Below are 15644 nucleotides of genomic sequence, written 5' to 3'. Positions count from 1 at the left end.
TATAGACATGGGCAGGCGCAGACACACGCACATAAAAACACTGAAGCACATGTGAACAAACATACTATAAACAGCCAGCGAAGAGCAACATAGAAAGAATCTACCCAATTCAGCGCTTACCATTGAAAAGGGGCTGTCCCTTCTCTGCACTCTCTGGCACCACGGCAACATACACATCTTCAGAGAACCCCGGCCGGCACAGAGGAAGGGTGCCTCTGCCCTCAGTTGCGATCTGCAGGGAAAGGACCGGGGGGTGGGAGGGGAGAGAATGAGTCAGAGTCACAATCCCCCCCCCCCCCCCCTCCAAAATGCACTTCTCTGACTACCCCCCGAAAAGACTTGGTCACATTCTGAACCCTCCACCACAGTTCTACAAAGCATCTGTTGTTTTTATAGCGGGGACTGCAATTAGGATAATGAGGCCAAAGGGTTAAGCATTAGCCAAGGAGCATGGCTAGGTAAGAACAGGCCCCATTTGTCTCTGTGAGGAGAGAGAGGGAGGCCCAAGCCCAGGCAATGGTTGAACGCTGGTTGGCCCCCTTATAATACTCTGCTCTGGTTTAACAAGATGCTTTAAAATTCAGGAACGGTGAAACTAGGCTACAAATCCTAACACTCCTACTAAACAGTATGGGTGAACGTCTCTGTGTGTGAATTCCTGTGTCTACTCAAACACTACATCATCTGTTCCTTTTTCTCCTCCCCCTGCCTCACTCTATCTCAGATTTAAAAACAGTCATGTTGTTTCGGATACATTATATTTCTGTCATTGTTAGAATAATAAAGGATCACCTGCCAAATGATTTATCTCCACCTTCTTTCCAAAAAGAAACAAACATTCATTGACACAAATTCAATTGAACACAAATTGGATTTTTAGATAGATATAGAGTTTGACACTTATCTCATCAAGTGTGAGTGGGTCTAGTCTATAACAAAATAACACACGGAAATCACATTTATAAAACATTTCAAATAAACATAGCCAAAAAAGAACAAGTCGGCCTAAGCCATTCAGGGTTGAGTTTAAATAGATTCCCTGATTGTGTACAAGCATGTTCAAATCCGATCATACATATTGGGTGGGCACCAGTCGACCCCATCTTCCCAAATACACTTAATCCTATTTCTTTAGAAAGACCGGACCTGAAAATAATGTGAAAGGAGAAGAGTTCAGCAGAAAAAAAAGCATTGTGTGTATCAGTGCCACTTGCCATTAATCAGCGGAATTTGACTGGAATATGCTGGGGCAGGAGGGGGAGGTGTAGGGCTGCCTTTCTCTCACTACATTACCAGGCAGAGCACACCACGATGCATATAACAGCATTGTTCACACACTAGTTCTTCTAAAATGATATCTCGTTTTGGGGAAAACATACATAGGCCTATATATATATATTATTAGACTGTTTCTCATATTAGAGCTGAATCATTTTACTATTTTGACCATTAAAAGAAAAAGTTCCTTAATTATAATGTTATAACTCAAATAAGTAATTTAGGACTAAATTAGTAATTAAAACGAATAATTGTGAAGAAACCAGAATATGCAGAATTAGCTATAAAATATGATAAATAGCATAGAAAACTGGATTAGGCTACGTTAATACTTTAAATTCTGCCTAGGCACAATAAGCAGCTGACTTGAAGGCGATTTGTGGGTCGGAAATCAAACATTAACTCAGCATTGTTCCAGGCAGAGTTTGTGGATTCCACTAACCTAGTGAAACTCTAGATACGATAAGTGCACCGGTGTGTGTAGCTGTTGTTTGCACTGATAGCCTATTTGCAAGACGGAATGGGCCATTGCCTCGAGCCTCATTCCGTGTCCGTTAGGAATAAATAATGGTAGGTTTTTGTAACCCCGCGGTCCGGGGAAATGATTCAAGTAGCTGGCCTGCATCAATAGACGTTAACTTTGTAACCATATAATGTTTTCTCGTGAAAATGTTACAAATGTATCCAACAAACATGCATGTATAGGCTATCATCATCTAAGCAAGTTTTTTTTTGAAATACTTAAGAAACAATGTATTGCTTGATCACCATATGGACGGAATACCCTAATAGATAATACTATGTTTAATATATAATGTGGGTTAGATTTATTTGAATTAATTTACTCTTGATACATTGAAGCCAACAAAATCATATTTTGAAAAAGGGTAGCTTTTTAAATGGCAAATCATCCCATCCTTCAAATAGACCCTAGCGGTGTCGGCTAAAATAACCCAGGGTTGATCTTCATGCAATATCAATCTACTACATATTGTCATTATTTGTTGACGCGTCACATATGCAAGTTCCCTATACTGCATTATATCTAGCAACCATGCAAAACATGCCTATGTAGCCTTTTTTCATAGTGGAGAGGCGAGCCATAATGGACAGGCGGGCACGTTACCCGACAGATCACAGCAGAAGCATCGTCACTGAAAACAAGCACTAGTCCTAGAACTGTCCTGTTCCAACTCAACAAAACCGTTCCGCAGACACATTACCTGCAAAGCGGCCAAGAGCGTGAGGAGAAGCAGTCCTCTGCCCTCGTAAAAGTACATGGGTATGCCGGTTGTAATGTATTTCCCCTTGCAATCCGTGATAAATATCCGTAGGCTATGTCTGCTGCAGTATGGATGTAGTGGTGAAATCAAACGTTCCCTGCTTACAACAAAGGTGGCAGCGGCAGCAGCATGTAGCCTAGCAGCCTCCCCTATCCACTCCGTGCTCCGATCTGAGATCACCTCCTGGTACTGAGGCTGCTACTCCCTCCCTTGCATGCAGTCCCTCCAACAGAACAGGAAAGACGCTGTCGCTGTGCCAGGACAGGGTCTCTCATTGTCTCTCCCTACTGGTCAATTCGCCAATTTCACTAAACACATTTTGGCTCCTTGAGACTCGCTCCTTCCACTCGATACTCCTCCTTTCTAAAAAATAAAAATGGAATATCTGCGATTGCTATTCTTTTAATAATTCTAATGAATGATATGTACCCATTGATTCATGAAGAATATAACTTTTAAATAACTCACGAGCTTGGTTTAACTGTTGAACCCCATTATAACCCCCCCAAAAAGCTTGGTTTACTCCATTGTATGTAAACAATGTTATTGTAAACAAACACTATATCGACTCAAAAGATGGTTAAAAATATAATTTTGATATCATTGATGGTCAGCGCTTGTATCCATGTCGATTAGTTTGATTATTGTTACATTTCTCAAGCCCCATTCCTGAGCTTTTTAGCTGTTGTTTCAACTGCTGATTGGCCCTTTAAAGGTCCGGCACCATCATTCTCCCTAGCAAAACATTTTAAGATGGGACTGACAGACACAGTCACCCTGTTTCCAGCTCTTAGCCAATGTGCAACTATCTAGTAATATTACCAACAGCCAAAAATAACTATAGGACATTAGAATGGCAGTCACTTACCAGACATTCAAGCAGAAATTCTACTTCCCTTATCTGGATCCTTTGTTTGAACTTCCCTAAGGGAGCTCTATTCATCTCAGTGGCTGCACCAACACACCAATGCTGGAGAAGAGGAAGAATAAATGGGGCCCTAGTCAGACTCAGGCATGCATACCATCCACCACTTCTGAGTATATTGCTCGTTAACGTTCTGTCCCTGGACAATAAAGTAGACAAGCTTAGGGTGAGGATCTCCTTCCAGAGAGACATCAGGGATACTCTGTTTTACAGAATCATGGATCTCTCCGGATATATTGTCCCCGTCAATTGAGCCCGCGGGGTTCTCCATCCATGGAGCAGACAAGAAGAACTTTCGGGGGTAAAAAAAAGCAGATGGGTTTGTTTCATGACTAACAACTCATGGTGTGATTGTGGTAACGTACAGGAACTCAAGTCCTTTGTTCTCCCAATCTGGAGTACCTCACTGACCGAAGTTATCTTCACTGCCGTGTATATTCCCCTGCAAGTCGAACCCCAGATGGCTCTCAAGGAACTACAATGAACTATGTGCAAATTGGAAACCCCATATCCTGGGGCCGCATTTATTGTAGATGGTGTGAGCGGACCAAGTAATTGGGCGTCACTCTAAAGCGGAAAGTTGGAATAAACGAGTCAGAAGTAGGTTTTCTTAATTGAACACAGTTTTCTATTGAGGACATTTGGTCAACACAAACACTCCAACATAATCAATGAAAATCTCCCAAGGACAAAACATACATCTTCTCCAGATCAAACAGGAACACAATACGATTATCTTTAAACTAAAACAAATCTCACGGGATTGTCACCGCCTTAGTGGTTCTTCATGGATAGCTCCTCTGTCTCGGTGGCCATCTTCCACAGATAGTTTTTTCCCCCTTGTCTGCTGGTTCCCTACTTTCTCTTATAGGGGAAGGACAATATGTCATTAGTACCGTCAGCTGTGCTTAATTGCCTCTGGTTACCTTGTCTCCCATGCCTTGTTGGGCTACTATCCGTGAGCTCAGCCTGCCCTCTGGTGGTCCTTCCACATACCTTCCCCCTCAGGACCGAACCGGAGGGTCGGGCGCCAGACGCACCGACTTGGTCGTGTCGGGACAGCGCGTCTGCCATCCCGTTCCTCGATCTGGCCCTGTGGATGACATAGAAAGAGAACGGTTGTGAAGAGAAAAACCATCTGGCTATTCTGTTGTTATTGTTTCTCTTACCAGCCATCCACGTGAGGGGCGCATGGTCAGTAACTAATGCAAACCTCCGACCCAGTAGGTAGTACCAGAGATAATCTAGGGCCTACTTAATGGCTAAGGCCTCTTTCTCTACGGTAGCATATCTCTGTTCCCGATCGCTGAGCTTCCTACTTATTAAGAGAATCGGCTTCTCTGCTTCGCCTTTACCCTGAGCTAGCTAGTACGGCCCGAGCCCGTATCCGAGGCGTTGACCTGCACAATGAACTCTTGTGAGAAGTCCGGAGCCTGTAGGACTGGATCAGAACACAGGCCATCTTTTAACAATTGAAAGGCCTCTTCCGTCTCGTCTTTCCACTACCTGGTTTGGCAAGTTTTTCTTGATGAGGTTTGTGAGGGGGTTGGCAATGGTTGCATATCCCGGGATAAAACAGCGATAATATCCCGTTATCCCTAAGAAGGACCGAACATCCCGCTTGGTCCAGGGTCGAGGCCAGTCCCGAATTGCCCTGGTCTTCTCTGCCTGTGGGCGTATTTTCCCATTCCCCACGGTGTACCCCAGGTATTCCTCTTCGGACAGGCCTAGGCAGCATTTATTTGGATTGGCCGTCAACCCTGTGGCTTCCAAACTCACGAGCACCGCCCGTAATCGCAGGAGGTGACTATCCCAGTCCTCGCTGTGGATGACCACATCGTCTATGTACGCCACTGCATACTCTTGATGGGGCCGTAGAATGGCATCCATGAGGTGTTGGAAAGTTGCAGCGGCACCATGCAGTCCGAAGAGCATCCTCACATACTGGAAAAGCTCCTCTGGTGTGGCGAAGGCATTCTTTGGGTGCTCCTCCGGAGCCACAATGGATATATTACTCGTGAAATGTTCAGTCCCTGGTCAATAAAGTAGACAAGCTCAGGGCGAGGATCTCCTTCCAGAGAGACATCGGGGACAGTAACATACTCTGTTTCACTGAATAATGGCTCTCTCCGGATGCATTGTCCCCCAGTCCATACAGCCAGCTGGGTTCTCAGTATATCGCGCAGACAGGAATAAAGAACTCTCCGGGAAGAAGAAAGCTGCAGGTATATGATTAACTACTAATGGTGTGATTATGATAACGTACAGGAACTCAAGTTATTTTGTTAAACCGACCTAGAATAGGTGCCTCTTCAACCTCAGGAGGCTGAAGAAGTTCAGCTTGGCCCCTAAAACCTTCACACACCTCTACAGATGCACCATTAAGAGCATCCTGTCAGGCTGTATCACCGCCGGGTACGGAAATTGCACAGTTCGCAACTGCAGAGCTCTCCAGAGGGTGGAGGGGTCATCTACATAATCGGGGGCACATTGCCTGCCCTTCAGTACAGCTACAGCACCCGGTGTCACAGGAAGGCCAATAAGATCATCAAGTACCTCAGTCACCCGAGCCATGGCCTGCTCACCTTACTACCATCTAGAAGGAGGAGATAGTACAGGTGCATCAGAGTTGGGACCAAGAGACTGATAAACAGCTTCTATCTTCAGGCCATCAGACTGTTAAACAGTCACTACTAGCCAGTCTCTGCCCAGTACCCTGCCCTGAACCCTAGTCAATATTACTATCCGGCTACCTCCCAGTACTCTACCCTGCAACTTATCCAACTTTCAACTGGTTTCATCCAAATATCATACAATTAGATGAAAAACATGATCTTCACTGTTCGGGACTTTTAAAAGTATTTTATTTCCACCCTCCTGCTCTACTCTCTATGCCTGAAAATCTTATGAGTAGCTAAACTGGGAGATTTAAAGACATGCCCTTAATCTTGCATTATTTTTTATATTATGTAGAAATTATGATATTGATCTTTATCCAAATGAAAGACACCCACATGTAATAATACTACAGGTTACCATGGAGTACTACAGTACTTACTATATAATTTATTTACAAATATATATATTTTTGTAGGTTTTTTATTTATACCTTTTTATTTTCTAGTTTTTTGGGGGGTGGGGGGGTAGATCAGCTTTAATATTACAGATAGCTTGTGGTTTCCATGAATTTAATTGTCTGCATCATTTCCAGTCCCCCATATCTATTAAAAAATATGTATTTTCCTTCATTATTATCCCCTAACCCTACCACACCTCCCCTAATTGGAGTAAACCGATGGACAACAGCCCTTTAGGCTTCTAATTCAAGCTTATACATAACACAGTTGAAGTCGGAAGTTTACATAAACCTTAGCCAAATACATTTAAACTCAGTTTCTCACAATTCCTGACATTTAATCCTAGTAAACATTCCCTGTTTTAGGTCAGTTAGGCTCACCACTTTATTATAAGAATGTAAAAAGTCAGAATAAGAGTAGAGAGAATGATTGATTTATTTCAGCTTCATCACATTCCCAGTGGGTCAGAAGTTTACATACACTAAATTAGTATTTGGTAGTGTTGCCTTTAAATAGTTGAACTTGGATCAAACTTTTCTGGAAGCCTTCCACAAGCTTCCCACAAGTTGAGTGAATTTTGGCCCATTCCTCCTGACAGAACTGGTGTAACTGAGTCAGGTTTGTAGGCCTCCTTGCTTGCACACGCTTTTTCAGTTCTGCCCACAAACTCCAATAATGTGATTTTGTTGTCCTTAAGCCATTTTGGAAGTCTGCTTGGGGTCCTTGTCCATTTGGAAGACCCATTTGCGACCAAGTATTAACTTCCTGACTGATGTCTTGAGATGTTGCTTCAATATATCCACATAATTGTCCTGCCTCATGATGCCATCTATTTTGTGTAGTGCACCAGTCCCTCCTGCAGCAAAGCACCCCCACAACATGATGCTGTCATCCCCGTGCTTCACGGTTGGGATGGTGTTCTTCGGCTTGCAAGCATCCCCCCTTTTCCTCCAAACATAAATGGTCATTATTGCCAAACAGTTCTATTTTTGTTTAATCAGACCAGAGGACATTTCTCCAAAAAATAAAATCTTTATCCCCATGTGCAGTTGCAAACCGTAGTCTGACTTTTTTATGGTGGTTTTGGAGCAGTGGCTTCTCCCTTGCTGAGCGGCCTTTCAGGTTATGTCGATATAGGACTCGTTTTACTGTGGATATGGATACTTATGTACCTATTTCCTCCTGCATCTTCACACGGTCCTTTGCTGTTGTTCTGGGATTTATTTGCACTTTTCTCACCAAAGTACGTTAATCTCTAGGAGACAGAAGGCATCTCCTTCCTGGTATGACGGCTGCATGGTCCTATGGTGTTTATGCTTGCGTCCTATTGTTTGTACACATGAATTGGTACCTTCAGGCGTTTGAAAATTGCTCCCAAGGATGAACCAGACTTGTGGAGGTCTACCATTTTTTTCTGAGGTCTTGGCTGATTTCTTTTGATTTTCCAATGATGTTAAGCAAAGAGGCACTGAGTTTGAAGGTAGGCCTTGAAATACATCCACAGGTACACCTCCAATTGACACAAGTTATGTCAATTAGCCTATCAGAAGATATCAGAAGCTATCAGATTTGTCAAAACTGTTTAAAGGCACAGTCAACTTAGTGTATGTAAACTTCTGTCCCACTGGAATTGTGATACAGTGAATTATAAGTGAAATAATCTGCCTATAGACAAATGTTAGAAAAATAACTTGTGTCATGCACAAAGTAACCGACTTGCCAAAACTATAGTTTGTTAACAAGAAATTTGTGGAGTAGTTGAAAAACGAGTTTTAATGACTCCAACGTAAGTGTATGTAAACTTCTGACTTCAACTGTATATACAATTTACGGACACAGTACATTTGTACAATAGTCATCTTTTGTTTGTTTTTAGTCCCATCCTTCAGCTATACTCAATCCCTCTCATCTATCTCTGAAGACCTTTCTGTTTAGATTTATACTTGCCATGTCTTTTTCAACTGTGCTCTTTCACAACTGTGCTCTTTCTGAACCTATATACATTTTGCAGACAGTATATTTTACATTTAGTTATCTTACTCTTTTTATTTACATGGAATTAAACAATTACAACAAACATATTTTAAATCAATTCAATGTACTCCACAGTATTGGAGAAACTTAAATGTAAAATTGATTAGAAATTTCAACTAAAGGATTTTCCTAAGGAAGCAAATGGAACCGTGGAATGCCTTACATTGTTTACTGTGTAACTGCCTACACTGGGTTAGAGATCAAGTTGAATGACCTGTTGATCATTCGCCTTGCATTTTGTACAAATTGCTTCAGTTTATGTAATCTAATCTAATCGAGAGTGGGATCAAAATGTTCCATCTCTTTGATTAAGGCTGTTGCAGTTATCTTCTGTCGGGGGGGAGATGAGGAGGAGAGGGGTGAGGGGAGGTGAGGGGGGAGGAAAGGAGGAATCCAATTATGACTCAGAGCATTCAATCAAGCCATATCACGTTTCTGATTTCATAAAGCCACTTTGTACCTATGAGAACTGTGTATGTAGCATATTTCTACTGTGGGCTGTACTTTTATGAAAATACATTTAATACTAATAAATAATATAAAACTGCATGCAGTCTAAAGTGTAATATTATTATCAATATGCTGTTCTGATTCAGAATTGGAATCTGCTCCAATTCTGAGACTTGGATGTGTAGAGTAGGTAGGGCCAGAAGAGGAGGTGAGTTGTATCCTACAGATGGAGACTAGAGAAGGTGGGTATCTATTGTTCTTAGACCTGTGTTATGTAGAGGTGTCTGGGTAAAGAGAAATAGCACTGCTTTCAGGCCAGCTGTAAGGTTGCTGTATGAGGCATGTGGCCCATGCTGCTGACACTGCTGTTGACTCCTGTAAGTGCAGGTGTCTGGTGACTTGGGGCCGGGGGAGGCTGGTGGGGGCTGGTGGCCTGGGGGGAAGCCCTTGACTCCAGGCCCATTTCTCCACGGTGGCCTTGATCGCTCAGAGGGAGAAAAAATGGCAGAGGTCAGCAGCACCTTTATAACACTTACACACCTCTGCATTTTTTCATGCTGACTATATGTTTGTTGATACAGAGACTAGGAACTGTACGTAGTAGTAGTATGTAGTTTCCCCATGTGTGCTTGTTCTATGATGTTTCTGTCGGTGTAGGTTGACATTTTATTGAATACAAATTATAATGAGTCATGAATGAGTGCCTCCTTAGGTAATTAACGAACCTCTTCCCCAGGCTAATTGCTACGGTAAAGTGGTCGAGACTAGTAAAAACAGACAACCGCTTTGAACAGATAGCTATCATAACACCCCTTTCCTGCAGTCAAATGACCAAAACTGCTCTCTAGTGGCCTCGTGGGTGGAATTTTATTAATATTTTTCATAATTTAATAATTAATAAACATTATTTCTAAAAACTTGTAGAAAATCTGGTGTTTCTATGTCAAATGGTTTTGTTCTATTTCAGCCTTTTGGGATATATAAAGTGTAATATTGAGATGCAAACTCAAAATTGAATACATTTCAACTCTATATCTGACATGGTACAGGTGTCTTCTTTTTTAAAGCTCATAACAGAATACTTTTGTTTCAAAGTAGATTTGTTTAAGATTACTAAGATACACTGTGTGACCCTGATTTAGCTCACTGCAGTAAAAACGCTTTTGATTAATGGTGTTCCGATAGCCCACCTCTTCAACAGAATGCCAGTCCTTTTGATAGAAAGCACACATTTTTTTGACCCCTCTCTAACTTTGGCTAAATAGCTCATTAGCCAATGGCATTCCCTGACGTGTCAAAGGTCGCCCTATAACAAATGAGTCAGCTGAGAGGAACATCGAAGCATTCAAAGCAGCTATCAATTCCAATCAAGCTTCATTGTTATGGATTCAATAGAGCCCTCTTAGGACCACAGTAACACTGTGATTATTTGTTTCTGCTGCCAAATCGGCTCTTTCAATCTTTTATGCCATTTGAACAATAGGGCCAAATAGAGTTGTGCTGTATAGTCTGTCTGTTCTGTCTTAGTGGTGGGATATTGTGGTTTTCAAATGTTTTCACCGCTATCACTGTACCCAATCTCTGTCCTAAAGCATACAGTGGCGGTCGGTGGCATTTAAGATTAGGGAGGACATATTGTGAGGTTGCTAGACCTAGACTACAAATGAAATGTATAACATAGGTGCACAGGTCGAGATACAAATTGGAGTAATCAAGGTGACAGTGACACATTCAATACTGTATTGCATACTCTTGCCTGCATCTAGCTGATCCGGGGATAAATCATTAGTCCAAACAGTTGCAAAACATTCAGTTTTGCAACTAAAACAAGAGTTTCTATTGGACTTATTCAGGTAGGTCCCTTCGTTCCATTTGCTTCAGTTTCAGAAACGTTTTGCAACAGAATCGGAGTCATGAAAACACCCCTGATCACCCGCACACACAGGTCAATTTCATGGCAGCCATATACAGCGTCATCACTTTGCTCGTTGTATAACTCTTTCCCGCCTCCACGGGCTCTCATTCCTAAAACTGAAATCTTACCATGGCTTGGAAGAGTCACAGTGTTGGATAGCCTAAGCCAGCTAGCTAACATAAATAGCACTCCTCTCAGTTTGAGTCAGGTTGCTGAGTAGGCACAATTGGGATGCATTAGCTAGCTAAATAAGTGAAAGGTAAAGAATATATAACAAAATATAGCTAGCTCTCTCTCGCTCTCTGCTGCTTCTCCTTAATTGTTTGTTCCAAACTGTTTAACTATATTGTCTTTCTTTTTGAGTCAACTACTCACCACATTTGATGTACTGCAGTGCTAGCTAGCTGTAGCTTATGCTTTCAGTACTAGATTCGTTCTCTGGTCCTTTGATTGGATCCTTTGATTGAACACGTCGGTTCATACTGTAAGAGCTCTGATAGGTTGTAGGACGTTTTCCGGAAGTCGTCATAATTACTGTCTATGGAAGGTGGTGAGAACCATGAGCCCCAAGGGTTTTGTGTTGAAGGCAATGTACCCAGAGGAGGATGTAAAAAAAGTGGCTACACCCTAGAGGGTGCGGTTGATGCTACTGGAGACCTTCGCAAAACAGTGTGTTTTACAGTTTTTTTCAATTGTTTAAGCACAATTCTGAAAACAGGGCCCGGTTTGTCAAAACACTACACACAATTAGCACAACCCTACACCAAAGTAGCACAACACTTCAGATCATTTGCAAAATGGAACACTTGTCAAAACTATACACGACTTAAATATTTTGTTACCATACGAAACACACATTTCATATGACTTCAATCTTTTTGAACCAGTTACACTGCTGTTGCTAACCTAAAACACGTTTAGCAAGTCTAATTGTCAGTGATTAGAGTGCTGTAAATGAAGTACACAGAGAAAGTGCAACTATACAAACACTACACAAGACCAATGCTGCAGACTGAGGACGATATCATTTATTTCTCTCCATATACCCAAATCAGTCAACATGTCAACATAGAGAATCACAACAAAACATGTCCCAGTTCTCATGCTACTACAGTAGTGTGCATAACACTGTTAACTCAGCAAACAGACAAACGTAAAATAATGTATCCAGTACAGGTTACAATTACAGTAAATAACAACAAACATAAAATAATCTGAAAAAAACGGACAATATCGTACAGAAAATACTACAGTAAACATACTATACATTATCTCGTCGCCTAGCTGGATCTGGCCAGAGAATTTCATCAACATCACAAGCAATATAGTCATTAGCAAGACAACGCGGGAAGAACCGTCTTGAATGTCGAATGCATCCTTGCACAGCTGCGGCGTGGTCACAGGCGTCCTCCATGGTCTGAATGAGGGGTACCTGAGCCTGGGGCTGGAGATTGTAAACCTTCCACCGCCATGCAGAGAAAAACTATTCGATAGGGTTTAGAAACGGAGAGTATGGTGGAAGGTATAGTACTGCCAACTGTGGATGGTGTTGAAACCAGTTCTGGACCAAAGCAGAGCAGTGGAATGACACATTGTCCCAGATGACCGTGTATTGCATCTGGTACATTTCATTACCTGCTGTGACGATGTGGTGCAATTGGTCCAAAAATGCGAGAATGTGAGGTGTGTTGTAAGGGCCCATTTTGGCATGACGGAGGACAACCCCATGCTGTGAAATGGCAGCGCAAAGGGTGATGTTACCCCCACGTTGCCCTGGGACATTGATTATAGCCCTGTGGCCAATGATATTTCTGCCTCTCCTTCTTGCTTTTGTGAGGTTTAACCCTGCCTCATCAATATATATGAATTCATGCAGGATTTCCTCAGCATCCATCTGCAAAACTCCCTAAAATACAGTGAAAGACAAGATTGTGTAGTTCATAGGTCTAGTATACAGTCAATGTAAAAAAGTAATGTGTGCAGTATGCAACATCACAGTGCTAAAGTGAACAATACAAACCGCCACATACTCATGCCACAGCCGTTTGACCCTCTCAGAATTCCGCTCAAAAGGCACTCGATAAAGTTGTTTCATTTGAACCTGATGTCTTTTCAGGATGCGTGCCAGTGTTGACTGAGAGACCTGATGGACATTATTGAAAATGGCATGGTCACCGATAATGTTGGCTTGTAGTTCTCTGAGCCTGATAACATTATTGGCCAAAACCATGTTTATTATCTCGCTCTCTTGTTCTTGCGTGAATATGGGCCACCTTCCTCCTTGTTTGTCCCGACCCTCAATCCTATGTAGAGAATAATACATGTAACTTACTGTACAATGTCACAGGAAGGGGTATCACAAGTGCTGATATGGTGCATACAATAAGCGGCTGATTACTGTAACTGTAGACAGATCTTTTACCTGTTTTCCTGTCGAAAAGTCCTTATGACAGATGCCACTGTATATCTGATAGATTTGGCTGAACTCTCAGTCCTGCCTCCCTCAGCGTCAATCCGTGGTTCACAACATGGTCCACTAGTGTTGCACGAATGTCATTTGATAGGTTTGGTCCTCTTCTTTGTGCACGTTCTCCTCCTGCTTCAGGTCTTCCTCGACCTCTGGCTCGGCCTCTGCCTCTACCTCCTTCTCCGCCTCTTCCTCTACCTCCTTCTCCTCCTCCTCCTCCTCCTCCTCTGTGTACTCCTCCTCTCACCCTCACTCTTCTTCTGACTCCTTCCAGTTTGGTTGAAGGCAGGTGACCTACCTGCTGCATTTTTATAGTGCTTAAACCTGATTGGTGTGTCTACAATTTAGCATTCATGTGTTTGTGCACCTGATGGCTGTGTTTAACAGATTGGCTCATAGGTGTGGTAATTTGACAGTCAGTGCTTTGGAATTGCAAGGAAGTGACATCATGATATACTTCTGTGTCTGATTTATACAAGTGTGTTTAGTGTTTTGCAAATCACTGTGTGTAATGTTTTGCAAATAGTGTGAAGCTGACAATGTGCTTACAGTTGTGCAAATCTAGCCTTGTGTTTTGCTCCTTGAGTGTAAGGTTTTGCTAATTGTGGGAAAAGTTGACGTGAATATATTTAGTATAGTTCTTTCTAAAAAAAGATAACTTTTCAATGTTTGACTATTTTTATATTTCTGATATTCACTGAGTAGGATGGTCCTCTCCTTCCTCGACTGAGGAGCCTCCAGTGGTCACCCCATGTTTCAGTCGCCAAAATATTTGAATGATTACACCCGGTTATGATGGATTTGTGGCTCGTTTTTATGGTCTACAGTGTGTCCTGAGATAAAACCAATAATTGCATTTAAAATCACAAAGTATTTTAGGGCCATATTTTTCTCGGCTGTACGACCAAGTGTTCATCGTAATTCCTTGTGAAAAAAGTGTCAGCACATCAGAGCATTGCCTTGTCCACAAACAATGTCAAGATGCTGCTTTGGTGTGTGTGTGTGTGTGTGTGTGTGTGGGGGGGGGGGGGGGGGGGGGGGGGCAAATCTTGCTGCTATGTGCTCGTATGGCACTTGGGTGTAATAGCTATTGATTGGCTGATTAGGGAGGACCACTCAGGATTGACCAAGGGAGAGCAGTGTCTGTCCTTAAGAGATGAAAGCCATGGCTATTGATTTAAATGGTGGCCCGTGTGGCAGGAAAAGTGTTTGTTGACTTGTTTGTTTGCTCATTCATACATTCATTCCATCACCATCATTTCTTCAGGTCAATCCAGCCAAGCGTTGACTGTTGAATGCTTTAGTTTTCACTTAATCATACATTGATTTGTTTGTTTCTTTGCTCATTCATTCATTAATCCGTTCATCTGTTCATCCAGTCATCCATTCATTCATTGACACTTTGGTGTTTGAAGGTAGGATTTATCTTTAAGGGCTTCTGAACTAATTCTATCAGTGGGAAACATTTCAGTATGAACAATCTATCCGGGAGGAATTCAATTTGTACTTTTCTGTCTGAAAGTGTCCACGAGGACAGAATATACTGACACTGTGCTCTACACCACAGTAGAGGACATGAGCAGTGAAAAGCATTTGAACAAGTTTCTATTTCTCTCTCCAACACAAAATGAAAAAAAATAGTAATGGCTCTGCTATTTTGCTGTGAGTTCTTAGAGTGAGACAAGAATGTATTTTTACAGAGCATGATCTCCCAGCACACAGCAGGTCAAATAGAATAGCCAAGTAAATTCAATGAAACCATCTCAATGCTATTGGAGCATTAGTTTTTCTTATTTCATATACTAATCCTTTCGGCATGATGCCTATGAAGGGGATTCTGACTGAGTTATGTGTGTACACTTGCGCATGCACAACAAACGCACGCGCACACACACACACACACACACACACACACACACACACACACACACACACACACACACACACACACACACACACACACACACACACACACACACACACACACACACACACACACACACACACACACACACACACACACACACACACATACACACACACACACACACACACACACACACACACACACACACACACATATATATACACACACAAACACACAGAAAAGTCCTTGAGGATCTAAATTAAATATCCAACTCCTGTCCCAAACCATTTGCATACAATAGGAATGCAACCTCTCTCAAAGTGATGCATGGTCTGCTAGTCCCCGCTG

The 15644-nt window shown here is 42.2% G+C and overlaps 1 protein-coding gene and 1 long non-coding RNA gene across 2 annotated transcripts in view; one reads left to right on the top strand and one right to left on the bottom strand.

Moving 5' to 3' along the window:
- Positions 1-2926, bottom strand: part of LOC110508639 (cadherin-2) — an 85189-nt gene extending 82263 nt beyond the window's left edge. The window contains exons 1-2 of the mRNA XM_036965888.2: positions 2502-2926; positions 121-232 (exon numbers count right to left, since the gene is read on the bottom strand). Of these exons, the coding sequence (XP_036821783.1) occupies positions 121-232; positions 2502-2558 (169 nt within the window). The 5' untranslated portion in view covers positions 2559-2926. The remainder of the gene's footprint in view (positions 1-120; positions 233-2501) is intronic.
- The window catches only part of LOC149970784 (uncharacterized), a 461672-nt gene that overhangs the window by 249096 nt on the left and 196932 nt on the right, over positions 1-15644 (top strand). The gene's annotated exons all lie outside the window — the stretch shown is intronic.

Source organism: Oncorhynchus mykiss, chromosome 28 (assembly GCF_057628025.1).
Source record: "Oncorhynchus mykiss isolate SJ-2025 chromosome 28, ASM5762802v1, whole genome shotgun sequence".
In the NCBI taxonomy this organism is placed as follows: Eukaryota; Metazoa; Chordata; class Actinopteri; order Salmoniformes; family Salmonidae; genus Oncorhynchus; species Oncorhynchus mykiss.
Note: the sequence above shows the minus strand (reverse complement) of the source record. Positions and strands in the feature narration are given on the sequence as shown.